Source organism: Oryctolagus cuniculus, chromosome X, assembly GCF_964237555.1.
Source record: "Oryctolagus cuniculus chromosome X, mOryCun1.1, whole genome shotgun sequence".
NCBI lineage: Eukaryota > Metazoa > Chordata > Mammalia > Lagomorpha > Leporidae > Oryctolagus > Oryctolagus cuniculus.
In genome coordinates this window covers 50,425,562-50,443,736 of record NC_091453.1, presented here as the reverse complement: position 1 = coordinate 50,443,736, position 18,175 = coordinate 50,425,562, and the positions used below count along the sequence as shown (strand labels likewise).

Genomic DNA, 18,175 nt, shown 5'->3' with positions numbered 1-18,175 from the left:
AAAAGCCAGGAGCTTCTGCTGAGTCTCCCACACAGGTGCAGAGGCCCAAGGACTTGGGCCATTTTCCACTGCTTTCCCAGGCCATCAGCAGGGAGCTGGATCAGAATTGGAACAGCCAGGACTTGAACCAACTGGCACCATATAGGTGCCATATATTGGTTGCTGGTGCTGCAGGCAGAGGCTTTATCTACTATGTCACAGCACCAGCCTTGTCTTTTTATTTTCTTAATGGAATAATTTAAAGAGTAAAAGTTTTCCATTTTAGTGGTACAATTTTTTCTTTTGTAGTAAATGTTTTTGGTCATGCTAAGAAATCTTTGCATGACCAAATTTACAAAAATTTTCTCTTCTGTATTCTTGTAGAAGTTTTATGCCTTTATCTCTTACATATAGATTCATTTTGAGTTAATTTTTGTATCTGGTGTGAAGCAGAGGTTTCAATTGCTTTTGTTTGTTTTTGTATATGGATATCACTCCTCTGCTGTTTGACTTTCATTTTCTCATTTGTAAAAAGAATAATATCTGCTCCGACTCTCCCACACTTGGCTTGTAAGGATCAGTGTAAAAATATATGTGTTATAAACTTTAACAGCTCATACACATTTAAGGCAGTATTGTTTGTATAAGGCAGCGATAAAGCAGAAGGTTAGATGGCTTGCTTAAATCCCCACATGGTCATTATTTGAGCCCATGTTAATATCTAAGGATCCTGACTGCTCTGGCCTTAACTCCTTTTTCATACACAAATATCTACCAACCACAACAGCTGGTGGAACAGTATAATATAGCAGGGTGACAGCCTGGTACAAACTAGCAGTGACTAACAGAAGTGTAGAATTCTGGAGCTATGTAATTGTGGCCTGTGAGAATTTAAGAAGAACACGTCAACATCGAACATTTTGGATTTTTTCTTTTACTGTATTTTGGGAAGAAGAAAAAAAACCACATTTCTAAGCCATGAGCCTCATCTGAACTTTCAAGTGTGTTTGCTATAGTCAACTAATACAAACTAAAATCAGATTCTATGGGGCAGGCATTTGACTTAGCAGTTCACATGTTGGTTAAGACACCGGCATCCCACCATGGGGGTGCCTGGGTTTCATGCCCAGGTCTGCTTCTGACTCCAGCTTTCTGCTAATGCAAGCCATGGGAGACGGCAGTGATGGCTCAAGTAATCAAGTTCCTGTCACCCAAGTAGGCGACCTCAATTGAGTTCCTGACCTGCGGATGGGAGTTCGCTCTGTCTCTGTCGCTCTGTCTCTCAAATATATAAATGCTTTAAAGGTTAAAAAAAAGTTAGATTATGCTGTAACTCCAAATTTCCAGACTCTATAAAAGCCAAAACTTTCTCTAAGCATTTTGATTTAATTTATTTTATTCTAGTTTTTATTTTATTTGTTTGTTTTATTCTATCAAATACATTACAGTTGCAGCTCTCAGGTTCTTGAGTTGACTGTTAGAGAGTTTGATGTGTTTCTACCTCTCTGACAATTTTCCTGTCCATTATTGCTCATCCTCTGAAACATGACTGAATAGTTAGCTTTTTCATACAGAGATTAACTTAGCTGTCTTGACGCTTTATATTGTATGTGTTGCTTTTTCCTGTTTGAGTGTGCTGTGCATCTCCTCTGTTTGAAGTGCTTGGGAGAAAATTTTGCCTTTGATTGACTTTTTACTGACTTGTATTATTTGTTGAACAGATAACCTTTATCAAGTGCCTCCATGCACTATCAAATGGCTATTATGCAAAAAAAGGCTCAAGCTTCCCAGTACAGTGCTTTATAGTTTATGAGCACTTTTACATTCCTTATCTCGCATGACCTCCCCCACAGAAATCCCATGAAATAGACAATGCTGCTATTATCATCCTTGATTTACAAACGAGGAAATTTATATGATTCAAAAAAGTCAGGTTGCCAGTTTGCCTAAGGTCATTCATAGCTAATGAATGAGAGACCCCAGGCCCTCTGACCTTTTGTCTTAGTTAGTGTGGGCTATTATAATGAAATACCATAGGCTGGGTAGCTTATAAACAACAGAAATTTACTTCTCACAGTTCTGGAGGCTAGTAAGTCCAAGATCAGGGTGCCTGCAGATTCAATATCTGATGAAGACCCATTTTCTCACAGACAGCTCTCTTCTCACTATAACCTCACATGGAAGAAGGAACAAAGGATCTTTATAGCGTCTCTCCTTTTTTTAAAAAAAAAAAAAAAAGATTTACTTAATTACTTGAAAGGCAGAGCTACGGAAAGGCAGAGAGAGGTCTTCCATCCATTGGTTCACTCCCCAGGTGGCTGCAAAAGCCAGAGCTGTGCATTTCCAAAGCCAGGAACCAGGAGCTTCTTCTCTGTCTCCCACACGGGTGCAAGGGCTCAAGTGCTTGGGCCATCTTCTACTGCTTTCTCAGGCCACAGCAGAGAGCTGGATCGGAAGAGGAGCAGCCAGGACTAGAACCGGCACCCATATGGGATGCCGGCACTGCAGACGGTGGCTTTATCCTCCAGTTCCAGTGACTCTGTTTTTAAGGGCATTAATTCTATTCATGAGGGCTGTGTCCTCATGACCTAATGACCTCTCAGTGACCCTACCTCCTTATATCGTCACCTTGGGAGCTAAGATTTTAATATACAAATTTTTGAGAAAACATTAACAATCTATTGCTCCTCAATTACCAAGCTCTTTCCACTAGCAGGCATATCTTCTTTACCAGTTCTTGCTAAGAAATTGCAGTTCAAAGGAAAGGCTTAAGGGTTTTCTTTCCTCTAAATCTTGGGCCGGGCATCCTGGTGCAGCAAGTTAAGCAGCCACTTGAGATAACCACATCCCATACTGGAGTTCTGGTTCAAGTCCTGGGTACTCCACGCTTCCAGTCCAGCTTCCTGCTGATGTACCTGGAAAGGCAGCAGATAATAGTTCAAATACTTGGATCCGTGCCACCCACATGGGAAACCTGAATGGAATTCTGGTCTCCTGGCTTCAGCATGGCCCAACCCCGCACATTCAGGAAATGCCCAGCATGGCATTTGGGAAGTGAGTGAGCAAACAGATGGAGGAATCTCTCTCTCTCTCTCTCTCTCTCTCTCTCTGGCTTTCAAGTATATGAAAGTAAATAAATAAACATTTAAAATAAATATGTCTTCCTTCTTTAAAGCCTCACGTCTCTGTGAGACTAGAATTGAGATTCATGCAAAGGCATCTTTGAGTTAGATGTTGATATTGTCTTTCTCCTAGATTTCTGTAGTTAGTTTCCTAATTGGTCTCTGGCTCTTCTTCAGTTTTTCCTGTGTATCCTTATAAAATGTCTTCCAGAAATGCAGCCTGTGCTGTTATCACTCCTTCCTTCTGCCCCAAATCTCTAATAGCACCATATTTTCCAAGTCCTTACCCTTACCCTCAAGGCTATCCATAACCTCACCCAACCCTCCTCCACACCTGAATAAAACTTACAGGACCTTGTCCAGACAATAGTCTAATATTATTGCTAGCATCAACTTTCACCTCCTCCTAGGCAGGATCTTTACTCAACATGACAAAGCCCTCACTGCCCATTTTTGTGGAAGTCTCATCTGCTCCCATTCCGTTTTTCTCAGGAGAAAGTACTAAATTACCTGGATCTTTGCTCCCTGGTGTCAATTAATTGGTAGCTGTTAGTATTCTTTTTGCCTTATACCATGCACAAAAATAAAGTACAAAAGGAAGAAGAAAGAAAACACAGATTAATTAAGGAGCTGAATATAAAAAATCAAAGCTAGAAAAGCATGAGGAGAGAGTATAGGAAAACTTTCTTGAATCAGAGTGGGGAGCAGCCACCAGAAGGTGCTCGGGGGAAAAAAGTAGGTCAGATTACATAAATTAGTAAACAACCCAAGGTGCCAGAAAAAATTTTAAGCTACAGACTTGAATAAAATATTTGTAAAACATTTAAGTTAAAATCAATCTGAAAAAGATGATCAACACTAGACAAAAATGGACAAAAGCTATGATTAGGTAGTCTGCAAAAGAAGACTGGCTAATAAGCATACACCAAGTTGTTCAAGCTCACAATTAATGGAGGGGACCTGTATAAGCAGAAACACAATTCTGTCTGTTAAGACACGAGGTGAAAATGGCTGCATAGATTTTCCCCAATTTTTACAGGGTGTGCTATTAATAATATTGAAAATATAGAGAGCAGCCCGATCCAGGAGTCGGTGCCCCCGACCTCTGTCTCATCTGTGCCACCAACAGGCTGTGTAGCCTCAGCAGATGGTGCCACCTCTCTGAGCCTTGATTTCTTCATCAATAAAATGAGGTTACCAGAGACTTCCACCTCTGAAATGAAGTCTTACAACTCACAAATATAAATACAGATCACTAAATTTTTTTTTAGTGACCAAGCCCGGTGAATCAACATTTTTCTAAAGAAGGTATTTAGTGGCCAATAAACACATGAAAAGATGTTCAACATCATTATTCATCAGCAGCATACAATCAAAGCACAAAATTCGGGGCCAGTGCTGTGGCATAGTGGGCTAAACCTGTGCCTGCGGCGCCAGCATCCCATATGGGTGCCGGTTCGTGTCCCAGCTGCTTCTCTTCTGATCCAGTTCTCTGCTGATAGCCTGGGGAATGCAGTGGAAGATGGTCCACATGCTTCAGCCCCTGCACTCATATGGATGACCCAGAGGAAACTCCAGGCTCCTGGCTTCAGACTGGCCCAGCCCTGGTCGTTATGGCCATCTAGGGAGTGAACCAGCAGATGAAAGATCTCTCTCTGTCTCTGTCTCTCTGTCTCTCTGTCTCTCTCTTTCAAATAAATAAATCTTTTGAAAAATACACAATGTTCTACTACTTAACACCTACTAAGATGGCACGAATCAAAAAGACTAATGCTAACAATTATTAACAAAAAGCTGGTGCCTTCATATGGTGTAGGTTTATCACATGGTGCAGCTGCTTTGAAAAGCAGCCTGGTAGTTCCTCAGAAGTTTAAACAGAAGTACCATAAGACCCAGCAATTCCATTCCTAGGTTTATACCTGAGAGGAATGAAAGCACATTCCCCCACAAAAATTCATACACAAATGTTCATAGTGGAATTATTCATCGAGCCAAAAATAGAAACAACCCAAATGTCTACCAACTTATGAATTGACAAATGAAATGTGGTATTTCTATACAACGGAATAGTATTTGTCCATAAAAAAGGATGAAATCCTGACATATTTGAAGACAATACAAAGTACTGCATAATTGCATGAATCCATTTATCTTAAATGTCCAGAATAGGCCAATAAATAAAAGACAGAAATTGCATTAGAAATTCGAGGGGGATGGAACTTTTATTATTATTATTATTATTATTATTATTTGAAAAGCTAGAGTTAGAGAGGTAGAGACAGAGAGAGAGGTCTTCCATCCGCTGGTTCACTCCCCCGATGGCTGCAATGGCCGGAGCTGAGCTGATCCGAAGCCAGGAGCCAGGAGCTTCTTCCAGGTCTCCCACGTGGGTGCAGGGGCCCAAGGACTTGGGCCATCTTCCACTGCTTTCCCAGGCCACAGCAGAGAGCTGGATCGGAAGAGGAGCAGCCGGGACTAGAACTAGCGCCCTTATGGGATGCCGGCGCTTCAGGCCAGGGCTTTAACCCACTGCGCCACAGCACCAGCTAAGGGGGATGGAATTTTAATGGTGGAGGAAGTTACTGGTGAAAAATAAGGAGCTCATAGGGATGGAAATGTTCTAGAACTGATGGCAATGACAATGGCAGCACTCTGTGCATGTACTGAAAACCACTGAATCACATACTACCATAGGTGAGCTGTGTGGTATGTGAATTGTGTCTCCATAAAGCTGATGGAGGTTATATTTGCTTAGGGAATTTGGGGAGAGCCTTAAAAAGTGGGGATTTTGAGTCCCAGGACACACACAATCGAGATAGAGATACGCCTGAGTACCATGTGTAGAAAGATGTTGAGGACAGAGAAAACCGGTTTGAAATATGAGCCCCCAAAAGCCAACAGAGCAAACACCTCAACACTGAACTGACACCTAACCAGGAGCCCAAACCAGACATCTAGGAGGCATCCTCAACACCTCCCTCACTCCTCCTGTTGCTTTCTTTTCATTACTTTCTTTTCTTTTTCTTTATCGTAAAGACTGACAGTCTTGCTGTAATTGGGAGAAGACCAGCCGCAACACGCTGGACAGATTGAGAGCCACCAGCAGCCACTACTGTTAGGGGTTGTGCAGGCAGCCGAAGGGGTCAGGGCTCGCTGCCTCGCACGGTGGAGAGGAAGAAGGAGCTCCGAGTTCTAACTCAGCTGGGACAGTTTCGCCTCCTCTCCTCGCTCTCAGGAAGTTGAGGCAGGACAACATTTCCCTTGCTGCTGAAGGTTCCTGTGGGAGAGGCAGCGGAGGGTTTATAAAGGCTCCCAGTGGAGTCCCCCTCCCCCACTGGCCCCCTGCTGCTTTCCAGACACTTCTCAGCAGAGCCTAAATCCAGAACCGTGTGTTTCATAGGCCTGAGGGTGGTGAGCAGAGGACAAGATGGCCGGAGGCGAGGGGTGGGAACCAGGGGCAGTGGCCATTCTTAGCAGTTCCAGAGAAACAGGACTTCCCACCCCAGCAGTCTGCACAGGCTCAGTGGCAGCACTGGCCACTGCCCTCCCAGAAAATTTCCCCCAACCTCTTACAAGTACTTCAGTGTGGAAAGGGTTCAAGCAAGGAAGATGACAAAGTTAAAGACCATGAGGATGAGGAAGGTTTTGACCATGGGCCAGCAGTTGGAGGTGACTGACTGGAAGTACTTGAGGACCTCTGAATGGGCAGCCTCAACGCCCAGCTGGGCTCCTAGCATGTTCTCGTTGATCCTCTGGGTGGCCTCCTCTTGTTCTTCAACCATGTGCGCTAAGTGCTAAAAGATGGAGCCCAGCTCAACCGTTGTAGACTCAGTGTTCTCCGTGGGGTTTGCTCAACTCTGGATGGAGGAATCCTGCCAGTCCATGAGCTGCAGCTGCTGGCTGCTCTGAGGGGCCACCATGGCAATGGCCCCGTCCCTAGGGACGCAGGTGCAGGGGCCCAAGCACCTGGGCCATCTTCTACTGCTTTCCCAGGCCATAGCAGAGAGCTGGATAGGAAGTGGAGTAGCCGGGACTTGAACTGGCACCCATATGGGATGCTGGCACTGCAGGCAGCAGCTTTACCTGCTACACCACAGCACCAGCCCCCATCTTCACTTCTAAAATTGCTCTGAAGTCATTGGACATGGAAGTCAGTTTTGACTGCAAGGAGCCCACAGTGGTGTTGGAATGGCTCTGGAGGTGCCAGGCACTTTGGCTGCCCTTGGCCCGCAGGAAATCCTGAAGCTGAGCTTATTGTTTGTTCAGGGTGTTGATGTCCTGTTTGATGGTGTGTGTTAGCACCTCAGTTTCCATTGCTTCATCATCAGAGAGGGACTTGTGCTTTGCCAATATTGTCAGCCTCTCCATCTTGGCAAATCTGCTGCTGAGGTCTTTCCCAATGGGCTTGGCCATGAGGGTGAATTTACTTCTCTGTCAGACAGCACGCATGCAAAGAGTGGTTGATTTGCCTGGATTCCATTTTGGTGACTCTGCAATGACTTTCAGGCAAATAGGAACTCCTGGGTCTAATCCTGGCAAGACATGATGTCTGGAGGGGGAGGGACCAGAGCCATTGCGGTGGGGTGGAGGCAGAGGGGTGATGTCAATGCTGCTACTGCCAGCAGTTGCAGGGAATAGGACCTGTGTCTTTGAGAGGCCTAGGTAGACCCTCTGATCCGTATTTTTAGACTTGTAGCATGTGTGCTGATTCATTAAGATGTGTAAGCCTGGACTCCTCTCTGCCGCCTGCTGTAGCCACCACTACCACAACCTCCTGGACCATCACCACCTACCCCCTGGGCACTTAAGCCACTTGTAACCCCACAAAAGACCCCTTGCTCCTGTTTCTAATCTATCATCAAGTCCCATGAATTCCAATCTCCTAAGTTATTTCTTAAATTCATCAACTTCTTCCTGTCTTCTACCATCAACAACCTAGTTCAAGTTATCACCTTTTATCTCAGCTTCTGCGGAACTTCTTAACAGCTCTCCTATCTCCTCTTGCTTCCTTCTGTATCTTTCTCCACTCAGCAGCACCAGGAAGATCTTTCACATTTTCAAATATGTGTGACCTTGCTTAATCCTCTTCGGTAGCTAGTTTCCCACTGCTCTTAGAATATAGATCAAAATCCCAAACGTGGCCTGCAAGGCCCTGCTGACCTGTCACTCCTCCTCTTGGATTGCTCATTCTGTCACTCTGCACTGTCAGCCACACTTTACAAGGCCACTAATTACCAGCTTTTAGACAAATAGGATGGCCTCTTTACCCTGGCCACCTTTTTTTCCCCGTTTTTTAAAAAAAGTATTAATTTAAGAGGCAGAGAGAGAGAGAGCAAGCGAGCGAGCGCCCCTCTGCTGGGGCCTCAATGGCCAGAACTGAGCCAGGGTGGAGCCAAATAAAGCCAATCAATATGCTTTAACTGTCATCTGGCTAATGATATCGAGTAAGTTACCTCAAAACCAACAGGTTCCCCAGAAACATTTCCTTCCAATTTTTTCTTTCAATGATACACACATTCTCTTAGCCATTCAAACTGTATACTTTAGAGGCCTTTACAGTTGAGTTGTCTTTGAGTCCCCATATCAAATCAGTTACCAAGTTCTATTGATTCTTTTATTTATATTTATTTGAAAGACAAAATTAGAGAGAGAGAGAGAGAGAGAGAGAGAGATCTTCTATCTGCTGGGGGTTCACCCCAAAATTGCCACAACAGCCAGGGCTGCTGAGCCAGGCCAAAGCCAGGAGCCTGGAACTCCACCCAGATCTCCCACGTGGGTGACAGGGGCCCAAGCACTCAGGCCATCCTCCACTGACCTCCCAGGCACATCAACAGGGAGTTGAATCAGAAGTGAAACAGGCTGGCGCCGTGGCTCACTAGGCTAACCCTCAGCCTGCGGCGCCGGCACACCAGGTTCTAGTCCCAGTCGGGGTGCTGGATTCTGTCCTGGTTGCTCCTCTTCCAGTCCAGCTCTCTGCTGTGGCCCAGGAGTGCAGTGGAGGATGGCCCAAGTGCTTGGGCCCTGCACCCGCAAGGGAGACCATGAGAAGCACCTGGCTCCTGGCTTTGGATCAGCGCGGTGCACTGGCCGCAGCGGCCATTGGAGGGTGAACCAACGGAAAAGGAAGACCTTTCTCTCTGTCTCTCTCTCACTGCCCACTCTGGCTGTCAAAAAAAAAAAAAAGTGAAACAGGACATGAACTGGCACCCATCTGGGATGCTGGTGTCTCAGGTCATGGTTTAACCTGCTATGCCACAACGTAGAATATTTCTTACATCTTTCCCTTTGTGTTGTCATTACTTCAGTTCTGACCCCACTGTTTGATCCTTGGGCTCTTACACTGCCTTTAAACAAGTCTTTCTGACTGTATTTGCCCCCACTCAGATGTATTCTAAACACCACTGTCATTTCAATCTCAGTAAACTGCAATTTCATCATACACTCTCCTTCAGTGCCTTCCCATCGCCAGCAGGATAAATTCCTCGACTCTGTGGCCGATGATGCAAAACCCTGTGCACTCCAGCCCGTGAGGTGTTCATGAACATTTCACATGCCCTGGATTAAACACAGTTACATGGCTTCTTTACCATAAAACTTCCTGAAACTTCCAGTGAACTACTGTGCATCATAATGTTCCAAGAGGGTGATATATAAAATGCAGCATTTCCAAAATGCATTTGACTAGAAAGCCCTATTTTCATAGACCATCTGTTAACAGCTCTCATGGTACTAGTGTTCTGAGGAAGAGCACTTGGGAAATGCTTAGGAAGCCCCGTCCTACTTTTCCAGTCTTACTTCCCATTAGGTCGTCTGTGTAAGTCATCTGCTTAGGCCAAACAGCTCTTCATTTCTCCGGGACACACTCGTGCTCAAGCACACTCCAAGTTTATTTATTCTGTCCTGCCCGTATGGAATGCCCTTCTCTGTGTAACCATATTCTTGGTTTTTATTGCTATTGAATTAAAATACCATGAAACTCACTATTTTAAAGTATACAGTTCAGTGGTTTTTAGTATAGTCACAAAGTTGTGCAACCATCACCATGATCTAATTCCAGAACATTTTCATCACCCCAAAAGGAAACCCCATACCCATTAGCGGTCTCTCCGCTATCGCCCCACCCTCCCCAGCCTTTGGCGATCACTAATCTACTTTCAGTTTCTGCAGATGTGCCTATTTAGGACACTTCTTACATACTCTACGTATCTAGGTCCTACTCATGTACCCCAAGGTCATGTTTGTTTGTTCAGTCATTTTTTTTTTGCACTCATCTAGTTAAAATCACAACACTCACTCTCTATCACACGCTGTGCCTGGCTGTAAAGGTACAAAAGCAAATGACATTTTGCCTTCAAGAGAGTCCCCACTTAGTGAAGGAGACAGACAATACAGTGGTAGGAGTGCTGTTATGATCCGTGAACTAAGTCAGAAGAAGAGACAGGTTTGAGCAGTAAATGAAGGAGATCCAGGGAAAAACCTCACTGTGGAGGTAGCGTTGGACTGGGTATTGAGTCATTTGTTCATTCATTCAGTGAGTAAATATTGGTTGTGCCTTTACTATGTGCCAAGCATAGTTAGACTTCAGGTATATAATATATGCTATATACTTATATATAGTCCAATTGGACTATATAGTCTAATACTATATATATATATATATATATATATACACTTCAGGTATATATATCTATATGAAGAACCCCCAGAATCCCCTGTACTCAAGTAACTCAGTAGTCTGGAGGAGACAAATCTGTAAGGTTCCCAAACAAGGTGGCATCGGTTCTACGAGGAAGGCAAAGCTTGCTATGGGAACAGAGAGAAAGAAATACCTTTCTGTGCTTGAATTTGAAGAAGTGGAAGTTTACCAAGGGGGTGAAGATGCAGGGCGGCCTCTCACACGGAGACTGGGTGCTTCTGACTGTGCCGCCTCCGTTCCTGTCTTCTACTGGAGACCACCTAGTGTCTGTGTCTCGCTGATGAGCCCTTACGCACGTAGCAGGTGCAAGCATCTTCACGGGGGGCGCCGTGTCTCCCCAAAGGCATCGTGTGCCCTTTGGAAGACTGTCTCATTCCGCTTAGTGCCCCAGTCATCATAGGGTTTATGTACAGACTTTTATTTATTTATTTATTGTAAATCAGAACGAGTGAAAGAAAGCTGGGACAAGGCTCTTGGTGCTGACAGGAAGCTGATGCCCAGGGCTTCATTGGCACTTCCCCTTCTGGGCCTGCCATGGGGGTGTGGATAAAGACGATAAAGACGTCGCATAAACTGCGCCCCCCCCCCCGGAGCAGGGCGGGGAAAGTAGCTCTTTAGACGAATCCTTCTCACTACTGCAAAGCACTGCAAAGAAGCTAAGATCATCCTGCATTAGTCACACTGCACACCACTGATAAGCCTAAGGGACCGGCTTGGAAACATGCCATTTGTTCACAGCTTGATAAATCCTGTCAGCTAAAGATATTGTCACGGTTAAGGATGAATATGCTTTCTATTCCAAACACACGCTGGTTCTGGTTAAGGAAATTAAGAGATGCAATAAAACCATTTCTTGATAATGTCTGAACAGTTGAGGCAGGTACTGGGAACATAACTGTCTGGAGACAGCATCAAGGGAGGCCTCATACACGATGCCGGGTCTCCCCGCCCCCCGCAACTTCCTTCAGTCACAGAGGGCCTTATTGCTTTAGCACTTCACATGTCCCTTCCTGACATCTCACGGTGGAATATTCTACAGCTGACAACGCTTCCAGGCGCTCTCCTCCTGCTCTCCAGGAGCACGGGCTCCCTGCGTATCAGCAGCACCTGTTGTTTAACAGGAACGGGCTGCGGCAGGGACACAGGTGGCGCTGCAGTGAGCTGTGACAGCAAGAACGACCCAACACCCACTGTTCTTGGATTTCAGGAAGGCTACCCAGAAATGGAGGTTCTCTGGCTGATGACCAAGTCCTGGAACACTGCGATATTAATGTTTAGCAAGAAGAAGTACGTGAATTCTGAGAAGTGGTGTACCCTGGCAATGCGCTTCGTCTGCCACCTGGGCTCCCTCAAGGAAACCTATGAAGTTCAGGTGAAGAAGGAGAGGCTGGGGTGGCTGGCATGACCTCGGGGCAGAGAGGCTACAGCAGGACCTCCAGAAAGACTGACCCCTCCCTCCCGTGGCCAGGAAAGGGTTGATCCCTGTTCCTCTCAGTAGTTCCCTATGTGAGGCCACTGCCAAAAGTTTTTGGAAAATGGAATTAAAAATAAGGTTTTTGGGGGCACAAAGAAAATTTTGAAAGTCAAGCATAGTTTTTTCATAATACACACTTTCCATAAACTTTGGGAAAAGACCCCTTGCATGCAGATTTCAAAAATTTTTGTACCAAAGTAAACTTACCTCTTAATTCCATTTTCTGCAAACTTTTGGAAGTACCTTTGTAATTTCATAAGCAGTCACTTTGGAACCATAAGCAGTCACTTCTTAGAATGAAAACCAGGGGGCTGGCATTGTGGCGCAGCAGGTTAAGACACCGCCTGTGATGCTGGCATCCATATGAGCACCAGTTCAAATCCTGGCTGCTCTACTTCCCATCCAGCCCCCTGCTAATATGCTTGCTTGGGAAAGCAGTGGAAGATGGCCCAAGTGCTTGGCCCCCTGCAACAACATGGGAGATCTGGGTAGAGTTCTAGGGTCCTGGCTTCAGGCTGGCCCAGCCCGGCTGTTGTGGCCATTTGGAAAGTGAACTAGAGGATGGAAGATTCTCTCTCTCTCTCTCTCTCTGTGTGTGTGTGTGTGTGTGTGTGTGTGTGTGTGTCTGCCTCTGTCTCTCTCCTCTCTCTTCTCTCTTCTCTCTCTCTCTCTGTAACTCTGCATTTCAAATAAATAAATCTTTAAAAAAGAAACCACAGTGAGAACCGGGAGGGATACAGAACAAGGGGGACCTTAGTCTCAGCAAATGAAGACTAGCAGGAGTGAGCTCTGGAGAGAAGCAGCACTGTCCATGCCAGTGCTTGGGGGGAGGAGTGTCCTCACTGAAAGCAGTGACTGGTTCCAACCAGTGTTTTCTCCCAGAACTCTTCTCAGTTGCAGGCTTCTGGGCCATTAGCTAACCAGGAGAGATTTAGTGGAGAAAAAAACCTTGTTACCAAATAAAAACCAAGGATCTTTTTTTTTAAAGATTTATTGATTTATTTGAAAGAGTTACAGAGAGGCAGAGGCAGAAAGAGAGGCCTTCCATCCACTGGTTCACTCCCCAAATGGCTGCAATGGTCGGAGCTGCGCCGATCCGAAGGCAGGAGCCAGGAGCTTCTTCCGGGTCTCCCACACGGGGTGACAGGCAGAGTGGACAGTGAGAGAGAGAAAGGTCTTCCTTTTGCCGTTGGTTCACCCTCCAATGGCCACCACAGCCGGCGCGCAGCGGCTGGTGCATCGCGCTGATCCGAAGCCAGGAGCCAGGTGCTCATCCTGGTCTCCCATGGGGTGCAGGGCCCAAGCACTTGGGCCATCCTCCACTGCACTCCCGGGCCACAGCAGAGAGCTGGCCTGGAAGAGGGGCAACCGGGACAGAATCCAGCGCCCCGACCAGGACTAGAACCCCGTGTGCGGGCACCACAGGTGGAAGATTAGCCTAGTGAGCTGCGGCGCCGGCTGGGCCACCTTCTATTGCTTTCTCAGGCCATTAGCAGGGGGCTGCATTGGAAATGGAGCAGCCAGGACTCGAACCGCCGCCCATATGGGATGCCGGCACTGCAGGCTTTACCTGCTACGCCACAGCGCCAGCCCCTCTTTGTTGTATTTTAAGCACCATCTTCCTTGTGATCGCCCTGGCCCTATCAAACAGGCCTAGTTGTATTGGGACCTTCTTCCTCAAGAGGGGGCTTTATCTCCGCACCCCCTCACCCTCAGAGTGGCCCCTCCGGTCTCAGAAGAGAAGGGTTGGCCTTCGTGCCATCGCCATAGGTCTGGGACGCTTTCCCACATTTCCTTTTCCTTTCGAGAAACCTGTTTTGTGTTGTCTTCCCCAGATGAACATCCTGAGCAGTGAGCTCATGCAAGCGCTGTCTGAGAAGAGGGACACGGCTTTTACCGGAGAGTGAGACCCACTGCAGCACAGCACACGAGCGGGCAAGCCTTTTGACGACACTGCGAAGTTGAATGTTTGCATTTTTGCTAGACTTTTGAGTCTTTGGTTCAGTTCTCTCAGGTGTCATTTTCATGTTCGTAACTGAGATTCTTGAAAATAAAAGCATTTTGACCTTGACCTCAGTGATCAGCTCATTTCTAGGGTGCAAATGAATTTTCCAAAACATTAAAATAGCGTATGTTTGAGCAAAAAGCTTTATGCTCCAAGTGAGCAAAGCAGGGTGTTCATGGTGTTCATCCCAGTACAACACAAATAGCATTGTGTTCCCAAAGTCTCAAATGCCCACTACCCCAAAGTAATAAATAACCATAAACTCTTCACTGGAAGGAGCTCGGTGGTTGTCTGAGCCATGAAATGTCTCTGTGACATCCTGGAGAACCCGGTGATGTGTCTGAGAACATATCCATGGGGCAGGTGTTGCGGTGCAGCCGGTTAAGCCGCTGCTTGGGATGCCCAAGCACCCTTTCCAGTCCCAGCTGCTCCACTGCCGAGCCAAGTCCCTGCTGATGCACTTGGGAAAGCAGCAGCAGATGGCCCAAGTGCCTGGGCCCCTGCACCCACAGAGTGAACCAGCAGATGGAGGGTCAACTCTCTCTCTCTCTCTTTCAGATGAATAAATAATCTTTAAACAATAACAACAACACATCTAGGGGACTCCCAAGATATCTCAAGCCACTTTTTTTTGCTGTCTGGGAGCGAGCCCTTTCTTATGTGAGCAGAAATCTGTCTCCCAATGATAAATGTGCTCTCTCCATCCCAAATGCCCCTCGGAGAGCTGGGGACAGAAGCCAGGCCCTTTCCTCTCCTCTGGCCCTTTCCTCTCTTCTTCAAGTTAGGCACTGTCAGACCCCTAAGCTGTTCCTTCCTCACCTGATCAGGGCAGCTCTCTGTCCAAGAGCCAAATCCCATGTCCCAGGTGGGTCTACCCCGTGCAGGGGGTGACAGCCTCCTGCTGCCTACACTGGCACCAGAGCACTATTAGAGTACATTGGGCTTTTCCCCAGTTGATTTGTATTAACAGTTTTGGGTTTTGTTTTATTTTTTTAATTAAGATTTATTTATATTTATTTGAATGGCAGAGTTACAAAGAGAGCAAGAAAGAGAGATCTTCCATCTGCTGGTTCACTCCCCAAATGGTTGCAACTGCTGGAGCTGGGCCAGGCTGAAACCAGGAACAAGAAGCTTCATCCGGGTCTCCCACGTGGGTAGCAGGGGCCCAATCACTTGGGCCACCTACCACTGCTTTTCCCAGGTCATTAGCAGGGAGCTGGACCGGAAGTGTAGCAGCCGGGTCTCAAACCAGTGCCCATATGGGATGCCGGCGTCACAGGCTGCAGCTCAACCTGCTGAGCCACAACAGTCCCCTGGTTTTGTTTTTTTAATACTTATTTATTTATTTGAAAGGCAAAGTGACAGAGGGGGAAAGAGAGAGAAAGGAGAGAGAGAGAGAAAGGAGAGAGAGAGAGAGTATGTGTGTGTGATTTTCTACCTGGTGGTTCACTCCCCAAATGACTGCAATGGCTGGGGCTAGGCCAAAGCCAGGAGCCTGGAACTCCATCCAGGTCTCCTATGTGGGTGGCAGGGGCCCAAGTACTTGAACCATCTTCTGCTGCTTTCCCAGGCACATTAGCAGGGAGCTGGCTAGATTGGAAGCAGAGTAGCTGGGAAATCTAGGTGGTGCTCCAATATGGGATGCTAGTGTTGGCAAGCAGTGGCTCAGGTACTGTGCCACAATGCTGGGCCCATATTAACATTTTTTAGGTTTTGATTTTGAAGTAGTTTCAAACTTAAGAAGTGTTGTGGGACAGGTATTGTGGTACAGTGGTTAAGCCACCACTTGGGACACCTGCATCTCATATTAGAGTGCCTAGGTTCAAGTCCTGCCTTTGCTTCGGAACCAGCTTCCTGCTAATGTGCACCCTGGAAGACCATAGATAATGACTCAAGTGCATGGGCCCTGCCTCCCATGTGGGAGACTCAGGTGGGGCTCCTGGCTTCAGCCTGGCTCTGCCCCGGCTGTTGTGAACATTTAGGAAGGGAACCAGGATATAGAAGATTTCTCTCTGGGTTTTTTTTTCCTCTCAGCCTTTCAAATAAATGAAAATAAGTTAAAAGTTTTTAAAAATTAAAAGAACATGAAAACTCATGTTTAAAAAAGAAAGGCCGCATGTTAGCAGAAAGAACTTCCATACACCCTTCACCAAGTTTCCCTATTGGTTGACATTTTATCATGTTGCCTTATTATTCACTGCTTGTTTCTTTCTGAACGGAAGGGACTAGTTTGAAGATATTCTGCCTTATTCTCCTTTATTAAAACAAGGGCATTTTCCCACATTAACACAGTATGACCATCAAAATGGGGAAACTAGCAATGGCAAGATGATACCCGCAGACCCTGTTCAGATTTCACTGATTGTCCTAATAAAGTCTGCCATAAATTCAGAATCATAAGTTGCACTTAATTGTCATTTCCTGCTAACTAAAACAGGTCCTCGGTCTGCCTTTATCTTTAATGACCTTGACATTTTGGAGGAGCACAGGCTAATTACTTGAACTTTCCACTAAAGTAATGTGTTCTTAGCGCATTATACCAATCAGTACATAATGTCATTTTTCCCTTGAAAGACAGAGTTACAGAGAGGCAGAGGGAGAGGGAGAGGGAGAGGGAGAGGGAGAGGGAGAGGGAGAGGGAGAGGGAGAGGGAGAGGGAGAGGGAGAGGGAGAGGGAGAGGGAGAGGGAGAGAGGGAGAGAGGGAGAGAGGGAGAGAGGGGGAGAGAGAGAGAGAGAGAGAGAGAGAGAGAGAGAGAGAGAGAAAGTCTTCCATCCGCTGGTTCACTCCCCAAATGGCCACAATGGCTGGAGCTGGGCCAATCCGAAGCCAGGAGCCAGGAGCTTCTTCCCGGTCTCCCATGTGGTACAGGGGCCCAAGGACTTGGGCCATCTTCCACTGCTTTCCCAGGCCATAGCAGAGAGCTGGATCAGAAGTGGAGCAGCTGGGACTAGAACCAGTGCCCACATGGGATGCCAGTGCTTCAGGCCAGGGCTTTAACCCGCTGTGCCACAGAGCCAGCCACCATATAATCTACTATTATTGTTATCTGTTTTTGCTGCCCAAAGACAGCTCCTACACCCAGCTGACATGACCTCATCATCTCTGAGCACTTCCTTACTTTATGGCACAATGAAATCTCCAGGGCAATCCTGTGCCTTCCCTGCCCCAGCCCTGGAATCAGTCCTTTCTCCCAGGAGCCCTGGTTCCTCTTAATAGAGACTGCTAGTTACTACCCAAGATCTAGGACCTAGGAATATTCCTATTGCTGCTTGGAGTCCCATTCTAGGTCCCCTTGGTAGACAGAGCTAGGAAATAAAGGTGTGTATCCATATACAAAAATATACATGCATAGTGCATATCTGTACACGTATACACACAAACACACAGGAATTCACACTGAGCCCTCCCGTTTTCAATCCAACAGCAGTGGGTTTATTCTAGCCTTCTCCCCTTTCTATATTTGCAGCTCCTTCTTCCAACATGGAGAAGCCTGGCTCTCGAGAACCTCAAATATTCTCTTACTTGCCCATTCTTTCTGTGTGGTCCAATCTCCCAGCTGTGTGGGCTGTCTCCTTGGCCCTAACTGCACCTTCCTGACCAACAGCAAGGATTCTGGCAAAGCCCCCAGCCACAAGAGCCCCTAGCTGAGTGCCACACCTCAGCCCTGACCCTGCCGCCCACCCCTGCCTAGGAGAAGGGACCACGTCAGCATTTAAGCAGGCACGTGCCATTGCTTACTTGCTGCACTTGGCATCTGCCCTTGGCTTCCTTCACCTTGGTTCACGCCCACTTGTCATTGAGAAGTCAGCTCATGTGTGAACTTTCCCTGAGTTATCTTCTTATCTTCGCTCTTAGCGCCCTGTTTTGTTCCTCACAGTTCATAAACATACATTTGCT

The 18,175-nt window shown here is 46.6% G+C and overlaps 1 protein-coding gene and 1 pseudogene across 1 annotated transcript in view; one reads left to right on the top strand and one right to left on the bottom strand.

Moving 5' to 3' along the window:
- The window catches only part of TEX11 (testis expressed 11), a 295,189-nt gene extending 280,847 nt beyond the window's left edge, over positions 1 to 14,342 (top strand). Inside the window, exons 28-29 of the mRNA XM_017349668.3 lie at positions 12,005 to 12,169; positions 14,107 to 14,342. Of these exons, the coding sequence (XP_017205157.3) occupies positions 12,005 to 12,169; positions 14,107 to 14,178 (237 nt within the window). The 3' untranslated portion in view covers positions 14,179 to 14,342. The remainder of the gene's footprint in view (positions 1 to 12,004; positions 12,170 to 14,106) is intronic.
- LOC103351860 (syntaxin-5-like) lies at positions 6,698 to 7,784 on the bottom strand (annotated as a pseudogene).
- Positions 14,343 to 18,175: the final 3,833 nt, after the last annotated feature.